Here is a 12,639-nt window from a genome sequence, read left to right on the forward strand (position 1 = left end):
AATACAGACAGACATACAGGGGTGAAATCATAACCTCCGTCCAACTTTGGTGGCGGAGGTAATTCAAGTGAATGAAAATCACATGTAATCGGCATACACATTCATTTCATTGGACTGCATTCACAACAAGGAAATACACTTGTTAATGATAGCATGCAGGGTTAAATCTTAAGGTTTCTTTTCACCGGCCAACCGGATCTGAAAGAACAAAACTTCACTGAACCATGGAGAATTCCTCTGTGAGAGGAAACATATGATCAAACCCTGATTTATTCACCGATTTCCAATGTTTGATCTGATCACATTGGTAACAATAAGGGGCAAATGTCAAAGCTAGACCTACCTCTTGACAAGATGTGAGTAGCTTTGGCCTGTTTCTCAGTCTGACCTCGATCTCCGTTCTTCTCCTTTAACATTCCCTCTCGTCCAGTCTTCTCAGGCCATGTTACGCCTTGGCCAGACACGTCCTTCAGAGCATATATACACGCACTGTTTACGTGAGGGCAGTGTGAGCAAAAACAAGCACTTTACAAACTCGGCACAAGTAAAAAAAAAAAAAAAAAAAATCATGTCTCAAATCAGCTACTTTGATGGCAGTCAAATTGTGACACGGAAGCCATTCAGAAGTTGAAATATATTGTATGTTGAATAAAAATAAAAGCTTTCAATTTTCTTGTCAAATTTAAAGAACGAGTACACCCATTCCCAATGGGGGTGGCAGGGTCATGTTATTATCCTCTTTGGGGTATATATAATTAAATATTACAGTAGATCTAGGATTGGGTCTGTTAGTCTGTGTGGGGGAAGATGATAAGCATATGCCTCAAGGACCTCGGTCCTCCTCTCTCTCAGTTTAGTATTAAACAGCAGTAGTGATTGTTTAAAAAGGTAACACGTGTATGTGGTTTATAATTATTATTTTTTACTTCCGATGGGGCTGCCCCTACGAAACACCACGACAAGATATTTATACAAATTAACACGGCATTTGTCCAAGGAGGAAAACCCCTTGAGGAGGGGATATATTATTATTCGTGGTATTAATATTGTTTTGTAATAACATTAATATTGTGCTATTATCATTGGTATTGTTATTAGGTTTACTCTCCATGAAATGGAGAGTAACCTATTATTACTGCTAGAGTTTTTCTTATTATTATTCTTCCGCCCTATTTTGCACCTCCGAAAACTTCATAATTAATGTTCTCAGCAACCGCTGGTCGGATTGACAGGAAATTTTCATGAAATGATCGTCTCGGCTCCTAGAATTTTTTAATGTTAATTATGACGTCATAGGTCACGTGGTGTGGGCGCCATCTTGTAAAACAAATATAACATTTCCCGTCTGTATCTCCAAAACGGCTCAATGGAAAAATTTGCGGAATGGCTCATTCTAAAGAACTCTTCAATGGGAACAAAAGATATGTGTATTGAGTATATAAAAAATGCTAACGTTAAGAGGTTAGAATTCGTCAAACAAAAAATTTTCTCCCCCAAAAATGAGATTTTTTTCGCCAGATGCTTAGTTAAAAAAAACTCAGAATGCAAAATTTTTCGAAGTCATACGTCACATGGTTCGGCCGCGATCTTGTTTTTCGTGAAAAAACACAAAAACCCCTTTTTCTCCGCAACGGCTGAACGGATCGAGCCCAAACTTGGCATGCATATTCGCATACCCATGACAAACAAAAAAGTCAGCGAGCACGATGTCATCCGACACATGGTTTCAGAGTTATGGCGTTTTAAAGCTCAAACTAGAAATGGTATCCCCTCCATAATTTGTGGAGATATCGAGTGGAAACTTTACACAAATGTTCCTCATGGGGGGATGTTTCAACATTACTTGAGACGTTTTGATAAGTCACATGGTTTGGCCGCAATAAATAATGGAAGTTAAATTTTAAAAAGCTTGTAACTCTTGAACCACTGCATAGATCGACTTGAACTTTTAATGCAATGGAGCTCTCATCAAGCAGAACAAGGGTGCAAAATTTCAAGATGATTGGATGTACGGTCTCGAAGCTATAAGTCTTTATTGTTGAAAGAAGAAGAAATGCACCATTTTGTCCTTCCAGGCCATGTCTCCCAGTGCTATTGCCATTTTCAGTTTTAATTTCCTTTAAAATACTTTTCTCAGCAATAATAGGGCCGATTGAGATCAAATATTCACCATAGGAGGGACTCGGTCTGTAGAATATTATAATGGTAATTATGACGTCGCAGGTCACGTGGTTCGGTCGCCATATTGTTTTTCGTGAAAACACGAAAACCCCTTTTTCTCTGCAACGGCTGAACAGATCGAGGCCAAACTTTGCAAGCAGAATCGCATACCCATGACGAACCAAAAAGTCAGTGAGCATGACGTCATGCGTCACATGGTTTCAGAGTTCTGACGTTTTTAAGCATGAACCTTTAAAACCTAGCTCCTCCCTCATTTTTGATCCAATCGAGGAGAAACTTCACAGATCTGTTCAGCATGTCAGTCTACTAAAATGTCATTTTATAATTTGCGATAGGTCACGTGGTTTGGCAGATATAGTTAATTAAACGAAAATATTTTTTTAAATGGATATCTCTTGAATCGCTTTATTGATCGACTTGAAACTTCATACTATAGTAGAAGTCATGAAGAGTAACAAGTGTGCAAAATTTCAAGATGATTGGATGTACGGTCTGGAAACTAGAAGCTTTTATTGCCTGAAGAAGAAGACCACAACACTTTTTTTTGCCCAGGCCATGTGACAACCACCTCACGAGCTAAGGGTAGCTCAAAATTAAATTGTCTACGGATTTTGCAGTCGCTAGAGGGTGTTAACATTCAAATGCAACAAATCTGGGCAAATTCTGATGAACTTTCGTAAAACTACATGATATTGTCATTTACATTGGAAAATAACATTGTAAAACTCTCCGCCGCCTCGGCTTATTTCTCGCTCTGAAGTTCATCCTGTCTTCAATTTTAAGGAGAAAGAGAGGTATCTGCAAGCAATGGTGACCTTTATTTGGTGGAAATCCGATTAAAAATGACGAAGTTATTCAAAATCTAACATTTTAAATGGATCGCATTTCCAAAGTGAATTCTTCCTCAGGTAAAATATCCGTGCATGCAGGCAGACCTTGCGGCATCCATTTTGCTCCGATTTCAAATCGGATTTCGATTGTCGCCTTGCCTCGGATGAGTTAACAAAATACCACAACAAATTTGGTGACAATCATGAAAAATGTGACCAAGTTCGATCGACGGGATACTTCGTTCTTACGCTGACATACGGCACGGGCTACGGATGCATGACGTTCTTCCACGGGTGGCAGATATCGTTAATTAAACGAAAATATTTTTATAAATGGATGGGGTGGGGGGGGGGATGTGTGTGTGTGTTTGTGTGGAGCGGTGTGCGTGTGGGGGGTGTTTGTGTGTGTGTGTGTGTGTGGATGTGCGTGTGTGTGGATGTCTGTGTGTGTGTGTGTGTGTGTGTGTGTGTGGGTGGTGGGGATATGTGTGTATGTGGGGGGGGGGGGGGGGTTGGGGTGTGCGTGTGGAGGAGGGGGGTTGGATATGTGTGTGTGTGTGTGTGTATGTGTGGAGGGGTGTGTGTGTGTGTGTGGCTGTGTGTGGCTGTGTGTGGCTGTGTGTGTGTAGGGATGTGTGTGGGGGGATGTGTGTGTGTGGATGTGTGTGTGGGTGTGGGGGGGTGGATATGTGTGTGTGTGGGGAGGGGTTGGGGTGTGCATGTGGAGGAGGGGGGGATGGATATGTGTGTGTGTGTGTGTGTGTATGTGTGGAGGGGTGTGTGTGTGTGTGTGTGTGTGTGTTGGGGGTGGGGTGTGTGTGTGTGTGTGTGTGTGTGTGTGTGTGTGTGTGTGTGTGTGTGTGTGTGTGTGTGTGTGTGTGAAAGAGGGATAGAATTGTGAGGAACAGAAATGAAACGACGAGATGTGTATGTGTGTGTATGTGTGTGTTGGGGGTGGGGTGTGTGTGTGTGTGTGTAGGGGGGATGTGTGTGTGTGTTGGGGTGGAGGGATGTGTGTGTGTGTAGGTGGGGGGGGGGGGGGTTGGTGTGTGTGTGTGTGTGTGTGTGTGTTTGGGGGGAGGGGTGTGGGTAGGGGTAGGGGGGATGTGTGTGTGTGTGTGTTTGTGTGTGTGTGTCGGGGTTGTATCCAAGGGGGTTGTGTCAAAGCATGTCCAATGAAAGTGGGGTTGTATGAAAAGTGGGGTTGTATGAAAAGTGGGGTTGTATGAAAAGTGGGGTTGTATCAAAAGTGGGTGCAAGTAAACTGGTCATCACTGCCAGCAGTTTTAAAGTGGCAGTTCTAGTTACTTTTGTTATTAGAAGTTAACTTGGAAAAACGCCACAATTAGTTATCTTAACACAGATATACACCTCAACAAGTATTTCAGCAAAGACGGGAAAAAACCCTTAGGGATGGAGAGGGCAGCAAATCGAGTGGTTACAACCTCCGTTGTGTGACCCTTAGTTTTCCTGTCAAGTTTGGTTGAGATTGGATAAGCAACAACCGAATGTATTGTGGTAAAACAAATAGGCAGGTACCAAATTGCATATTTAGTGTGATGTTTAACAATTAATGCAAAAATTCATACAAGAACAATACGGTATTTGTAAAATGTATATGAAATGTGTACTTTGCTTGTTTGTGAAAAAAGAACTAAATAGTATTTGCAGGACAAGATATTGATGATGACAAAAAAGATGACCTGAAAGAAAATATAAAAATTGCTTTTAGGAATTAAAACGGCAAGAAATTTTAGTTTTCTCTCTAATAGCAAGAAAAACACCATTGAATTAAGCTGGATTGAAAAAATATTAAGCTGGGTTGGAAAATCCTCTTAATAATAGGGACAATTTGGTTCAAATATTTTTAACCATATCCAAAATAACGGACTAATAAAACAAACGAGAAATACAAATTTACATGAAAGGAAATGGGTAATGAAAATAGCATTGAACAAATCAGGAAATGCCAAAATAACTGCAAAATATCCATCTCCAATCAACAGTTTTTGAAATAGCTTTAATTCAATGCATGGTTTCATTTGTTCTCGGAATACCACCTAACCTTAACCCTAAAACCCCAACAACTCGATATAAGTAGCTTTTTGAGGCCTACAGTCCATAATAAAAATTTGTATCGGTGTCAAAGCCCATGACCAGTATCAAAGTAATAGTTGGAAAAATTCCTGACCTCAGGACCTGAGTTGCTGCAACCAGGTAGAAGAAAAATTGTTGGATTTTATCACATTTTCAACCAAAAAAAGCACTGCAATTCCTTACATTTTATTTTTTTAAGTCACAAATAGGGCCACACTGGTTTTTTGTTTTGTAGGTCAGTCAGGAAATCAGAACTTAAGGCATTAGCATTCACCTTCAAAAGAGCCGGTCTGAAAATTGAGAATCGAAACCTCCATGAGTGGAGCTCATGATTAAAATTAAAGACAATAATATATAGCACGAGTGGGCAAGTTGCTACATTGTGAAACAAATAAAATGTGTTCACTATCCAACCTGCGAATCATCGGTCAGAGAGGGAGCCAGTGACTCGTCACACATGGCCAGACTGCGCACGAGCTTCATCTTTCCTCCAGGCTGTGGCACGGCAAGGGCAAAGGAAGAAGAGGAAGTCAGGAATGAGACAGCACAGAGTAATGTAGTACTGCCCACGGCATATCACAAGGGTAATGGTGCGTCACGTCAATACAATAAGTCTGAGATGCATCTCAGTTTGCAATGGTTTTGTAACCAGACTATTCTCATTTTTTTATTCAACACGATGGCGCAGCCAAATAAAGGCCAGGAAAGAACAAAGTGCTGTGATTTATAAAATTGAGCAACTAATTGCGAGGGAAGGACTTGAGATTTGGTACGGTTAGCAAAAGTAACGTTACAGTTTGCTTTGTTTGAACAATTGTTATTTCCTTTTGGTTTCACTTTTGAAATTCTTAATGACAATTAAAGACATGGATTTTTGAAATCAGCCATGATACTGCAAACAGCAGGCCAAGTTTCCGTTTACTTTCCAAAATCAAGCAGTTATATAACAAGAGAAACAGGTGATTGGCATTCATTTCCTGCAAATGATGGGAATTCCATTTCAAGTGAAATCAACATCAATATACACATGCATCTACTATATAAGAGTTGGTCTGTGTGTCTGTCTGTGTGTGTGTCGCCATTTTTCTCAGAGATTGCTGAACGGATCTTCGTCAAACTTTCAGAGGTTCATCAGTGAGTGCTTGGGAGTGTTTCAGGCAAAAAAAAGGTTCGTTTTTTTACTTATTAAAAAAAAAAAATCATTCTAGAGTGCCAAAGCCTTTTTGATTACTGACAGTTATATACAAGTTCACATTCGCATAAATAAATACAAAATAATTACCAGACATTTCAACAAATAATAAAACAATTCCAGAAGCAGTCAAAGTTGGTAGTAAGGTTTCTTCTTCTTCCTGAACGTCATCATACTTAACTCAGAAACGTGATCAACAGCACATTCACTCAGCATATATTCAACAAAAAAGTAAAATGATGATTTGACATTTGTGATGGATTCCGATTTGGAGGTAATTGCTTTTCCATGATATTTGCCATCATTTCAAATATGTTGATGTTTCTTTTTGGCTTGAGCAACACCGGGTACTCCAGCTAAAAACGCTTTTATACTTTACTCGGGGTACAAATACAACTTTGTCTGGGGGGTAGCATCGGCTATGTTGTCGCGGCCTCATGCAGAGGTGTGGGGGACCGGGAGAGAGGAGTAAATTCTCTACGTAAATGTGTAGTGTAGCGCCACCTGATGATAATGGCAGAGGGTATTACAATTTCCTTTTTTACCTGTGCAACAATGAGGTTATGAAGCACTCTTTACATGGGAAAATATTTCCTCTTTCCCTTCTCCCCCTACCCCAAAACCGAGGGGCCTGTCAAAGCCACCCCTCCTCCCCCCAACCCCCCTCAAAATATGTATATGTAGCATAACTTTCCCCTCCCTCTCCCCTCACCTCCCTCTCCCCTCCCCCTTCCACTCCCCCCACTCCCTTCCTCACCCCTCCTTCGCCTGCTTCCTCCTTCGCCCCCTTACCACCGGCAATGCCGGGTACTCCTGCTAGTGTCAAATAAAAATCAAATTCAAATTCTTGTTTTGTATTTCACATGCAATATTTTTGCCAGATTTCAAACAAATGAAAATGGCAACAACAAAAACAAACAAACAGATAAACCACAACCATTAATTGCCCTTTCCGAAAAAAAGTTTTGATATACAAAAGTGTCACAAATACGAAATGAACAAAAAACTCAGTCACAATGCTATGCAATACAAAACTTAACCTAAATTACAGTATTTGCCAATACATCGCGACCCAAGCTCCGACAGCACTGTACGTATCCAGACAAAATATATTGTTGATGAAGGAACTCTGAGCTGGAAATGAGCTGCAGGTTAATAAAGTATCCAGGTTTTATGGTGTTAGTGATTTTTGCTTGTAGGTAAAATAAAATCACAAAGTAAGGTATACAGTGCTTATAGGAAGTCCACACCCCCTTTCAAAATTTTCACATTTTGTTGCTTTATAACCCAGAATTAAATTGCATTAAATCAGACGTTTTTCACCTATATTTATACATCGTAACCCACAACTTCCAAGTGAAAAACATATTCTACAAATTTCAGAAAATTAACTAAAAATACAAAACTAGAATATCTTACCCTGCAAAATTATCCCGACCCTGCAAAATTATCCCAACCCTGCAAAATTTTTACTCCATTTATTGATGTTAATTTTCATTCTGAAAGTCCCAGATGGATCCAAGATACAGCACAGAAATTGCCAGAAAAAAGAGAAAAATCGAAATGGTGGTTCAGTACTCCAAGGTGAGCAAGACATTGATCTTTAACCAGGTGGGTTCGATGCAAATTAAGATTAAATGTGACTTTCTCTCGGCTATATAATGAGGGCAATTTCATTCCGATCGGACAAACTTCAGTCGAGTTATGGTGAAAAATGTCTATAATTAGGTCATGGCTTTAAAATTACGTTAATGTCAAAAAACCGTCAAAACCACATGCTTTATATTCACATTATTGATGCAAATTTCATTCGGACAGTCCGAGTTGACTCCAAGATACAGCTCGGAAATTGATACAGTTTGGAAATTTGGAATGTTGAGAGTGCAGGGAAGAAAAAAAAAATCAAACACACAAATAAATAGAAAAATAATTTTAGAAATGGTGTTTTAGTACTCCTACGGGTCTAAAAACTCTGTGGTAATATTAAAAATTGGGGTTGCCGATTTTAGAAAACAACCCTACAACAGCTATCATGTCGCCCCGCCGTTACGGCGTTGGTGTTCAATTCTTGTGAACCCGCTTGTGGCTATACAGTCCGAGTGCCGATTTGCATCGGTGTCCACAAGTTGTACAAATCCATTTAGAGTCAGCAGGCACCGGTTGCCGCTCGCGTTCCTTACGCTTTCTGCGGGCTTCTTTGGCGGCATCTATACGACCCTTTTCCGTGGAGTCGCATCGTGTATGGATCAAGCTACGGCATTTCGGTCGATCACTGGACAGAGCTTGTAAATTGTCGAGCGGGATGTCACATTCTTTCAAATGTGCACGCAGTGTATCCTTGAAACGCAGTTTGGGCCGGCCCACTGATCTCTCTCCTTCGTGCAGTTCTCCCATAAAAATAAAACGTGGGATCCTGTCTGCGTCCATCCTCAACACATGGCCGACCCAACGGAGCTGGGCCTTTTGCAGGGTGCATGTGATGGATTGCATTTCAGCTCGCTCGAGTACTTCTGTATCCGGCACGAGATCGGACCAATGGATGCCTAGAATTTGTCGTAGGCATCGGGAGTGAAAGCCATTCAGTCTGCGAAGGTGGCGTGCATAGCAATTCCAAGATTCGGCTTCGTACAGGAGAGAGGGGTTGACAACTGCTTTGTACACGGCTAATTTTGTGTTCACTTTGAGCCCACATTCTTTCCAGACTCTGCTGTATAGTCGGGCAAACGAAACACTCACTTTGCGGATTCTTTGGTCGATTTCCTTGTCCATGGTTGCGGTATTCGATAAGCACGTGCCCAGGTACGTGAATTCTTTTGTGACTGACAATACGTGACCCCCGATCGTAATTGCTGGTTCAACGTGCGGGCTTCCCGGTGCTGGTTGATATAAAACCACGGTCTTTTGCAAACTGATAACCAGACCAAACGCCTCCATGGCCTCAGCAAAACGGTCAACGATACACTGCATTTCCTCTTGTGTGTGGGCAATCAAGGCTGTATCATCGGCAAACAGCAGGTCACGTATTACCATAGTCTTGGTCTTTGTGTAGGCTTTTAGATGTCGGAGGTTGTAGAGGTTTCCGTCAGCACGAGAACGGATGTATACGCCAGGCTCCAGATCGTTCGAGGCACGCTCGATAGCTGCCGCTAGATAGACCCTAAACATGGTTGGCGCAAGCACACAGCCTTGTTTTACTCCCGTCGTAATGCTGAATACGTCCGTCTCATCCCCGTCTACCGCCACTTTGCCTCTCATTTTGTCGTGAAAACTCCGCAGCAACTTGATGAAGTGGTCTGGACATCCATAGCGAGCAAGACGTTTCCAGAGTGTGTCTCTGTTCACCGTGTCGAAGGCCTTCATCAGGTCGACAAAGACCATGTACAAATCCTGGTTTTGTTCCATTGCTTTTTCCTGGATTTGCCTCGCTGCGAACACCATATCAATTGTGCTCCTATTTGAACGGAAACCGGACTGTGATTCCGGAAGCGTTGCCTCACTGATATTGTCCACCAGTCGATTGAGCAGCAGTTTCGCGAAGACTTTGCCTGTTATGCTCAACAACGAGATTCCGCGGTGGTTTCCACAATCTGAGCGATCGCCCTTTCCTTTGAACAAAGTGATTAATTTTGTGTCACGCTATTCACATCCCCGGCCTCCCAAATTTCATTGAACAACACCGACAACGCTGTAACCAGATCGTGGCCTCCATACTTCAACAGCTCGATCGGAATACCGTCCGAACCAGGGGCTTTTCCACATTTGACCTGTTTCACAGCTTTTGCGATTTCGGCTGGTGTTGGTGGATGTGCCAGGTGGTTCTGAATTGGACGCTGATCGATTTCGTTGATCACCGAATCATGAACTATCGATGATCTGTTCAGAAGGTCGGAGAAGTGGCTTCGCCAGCGTGCGAGGATTAGCGATTTGTCAGTAAGTAGTTCACCGTCCAGTGTCTTCATCGGGAAAGTACCATTTCGTTTGGGTCCGTAAACCGTTTTCAGACCGGAGAAAAAGTTGTGGTACTCCTTTCGCTCTGCGTAGCCTTGGATCTCATTTGCTTTCTCGGCCCACCAAATATCTTTCAGCTTACGGATGCATTTGGTTGCATCACTACGAAGAGTTCGGAACTGCTGTCTATCAGCGCGACTGCCGGTCGACAGTGCTTTCTGGAGGGCAGCGTTTTTCGTGTCCAGGAGCTCACCTAACGATTCATTAGATTCGTCAAACCAGTCATTGCGTGTCCTCGTTTTTGATGGAATTGTGTCGGCCGCAGCCTTCAGGACAGCCTGCTTGAAACTTGACCATGACGAGTCTACCATTTGAGACATTTCCATTGAGACTTTATCTACATACTCAACGCGGAGAGATTCGCTTGTCACCAGTCGACGCACATCGATTCTCGGCTGATGCTTTTGACCAGCAGAACGATGTTGCCGAGCGATTCGAAGCCGTAACTTGCTCCTAACCAGCAGGTGATTTGTCCAGCATTCGGCTCCACGCATAACGCGTGTTAACTTGGTGTACCACAGATGCTTTTGGCGCACGATCACATAGTCGATCATGTGGGAGTGTTTTGACCGAGGATGCTTCCAAGTTCCTTTGTACTTGTCGGGTTGCTGAAACATGGTGTTCGTGATTGCCAGTCCAAATTTTGCACATGTTTCGAGAAGGAGGTTGCCATTCGCATTCACATTTCCAATACCATGGAGACCAATAACGTGTTTCCAGGTGGCATGGTCTCTCCCAACCCTGGCATTGAAATCCCCAAGGAGGACTATTTGGTCCGATTCCGGAATATTGGTGAGGATCGAGGATAAAGTCTGGTAAAAGGTCTCCTTTGCTTCTGCCGTTGCCTATAGCGTTGGTGCGTAGGCTGATATGACAGTAGCGTTCTCAGAGAGGAGAGGAAGCCGCATGTAGATAAAGCGTTCGTTAACGGCAACAGGTGTCGATATCATTTTTTTGGCAATGTCGTCGCGAATAGCGAAAGCTACCCCCGCTTCCCGGCGTCGTCCTCTGGGTAGTCCGGACCAAAAGAACGTGTAGCCACTGGAGGCCTCGCGCAGCTGGCCCAAACCGGAAAATCTGGATTCCTGAAGAGCTGCAACGGCGATGTTGTACCTTTGTAATTCGAGACCAATGAGAGCCGTTCTGCGTTCTGGTCTGTTTGCGGCATCTAAATCCAACAGTGTCCTAACATTCCACGATGCAAAAAATAACGAAGACACAATGGAGGCCCGCCTCTTCCTGCACTCATCAAGAGCAGTCCGTCCTTGCGGCTTTAGGACTGCACCGTCATTATGGCAGCCATTGATGTGTCCCGAAGCACCCTCCCCAGTAGCATAAATGCCAACATCGGCCCCAGGGGCGAAAACCGGTGCTGACAATATCGAATTATTTTGTTCTTTGTGAGCCATAAGAGTTGAAACAGACTGCGCGAACGTTTTAGGAGCAACAGGCCTTGCGCAGAAGTCAGTCGCTCCCTCTCGCCAAACAACCCAGAGTCCAGTGGCAGGCCGAAGCCCGACAACCGGGAGGGAAGTGTGGTGCAGCGGCTGGCCGGATGCACAGGGAATACCCATAGTGCACTGCCCTTATTTTACAGCATACCACAGGTGCTGCTGGTTAATGCAGTGGCTCGCTGTCGTTGTTCCAGTAAGATCGGACATCCGCCAAACGAGCTCTTAACGTCGCTAGGCTGCAAACTCCTAACGATGATGATGTTATTTAAAGCACAGTTTTATGGCCGGATGCCCTTCCTAACAACAGCTATAAGGCCTCCCATATGCTTAATAAATTGTGGGAGAGGAGGCTTATAAATTGTGGAGTGGACAGGTTATGACGGTGGTTATAAATGATAGTGAGGAAAACAACTTGTCTTTCTTTCAACAATCAACACAGTTTGTCTTTCTTTCAATAGTGAAATCACATAATCATTTTTCTTCCCAACATTTGATAAAGTTGAATAAAAACGCACGATTAATTTATTAAACAACTGGTAGATATACCCACCAATGAGAGGTGATGGGATGAAATGACATTGGCTAAGACAGGAGGGCCACAGAACAACAACCCTGTGATGAACGGAATAAATGAACATAACAACGATCCCATGGCAGCTGGAGTTGAAGCACCACCCACTGGAAAGCCATCAGACATCTAGCTTTGGGAATGCATTGACAAATGACTACTTTTGACTTGGTGGAAGAGAATAAAAATGGAAGTAAATTTAGGTGCCGTGGGCAGAATTGCAAAACTGTGTTAATTATGTCTACGGAGCTTGATCATGAAGCGGGACTTCACATGAACAAATTGCATCAAATGTGAAATTTAAACAGT

At 42.8% G+C, this 12,639-nt stretch overlaps 1 protein-coding gene across 5 annotated transcripts in view; it reads right to left on the reverse strand.

The window, feature by feature from the left end:
- Positions 1–12,639, reverse strand: part of LOC137430240 (cAMP-regulated phosphoprotein 21) — a 247,709-nt gene that overhangs the window by 85,418 nt on the left and 149,652 nt on the right. For all 5 annotated transcript variants that reach the window (XM_068120950.2, XM_068120952.2, XM_068120951.2 and 2 more), the window contains exons 6-7: positions 5,523–5,603; positions 344–467 (exon numbers count right to left, since the gene is read on the reverse strand). In XM_068120950.2, the coding sequence (XP_067977051.2) occupies positions 344–467; positions 5,523–5,603 (205 nt within the window). The remainder of the gene's footprint in view (positions 1–343; positions 468–5,522; positions 5,604–12,639) is intronic.

The sequence above is a fragment of the Myxine glutinosa genome, chromosome 6 (assembly GCF_964187855.1).
Source record: "Myxine glutinosa chromosome 6, kmMyxGlut1.1, whole genome shotgun sequence".
NCBI classification, from domain to species: Eukaryota; Metazoa; Chordata; class Myxini; order Myxiniformes; family Myxinidae; genus Myxine; species Myxine glutinosa.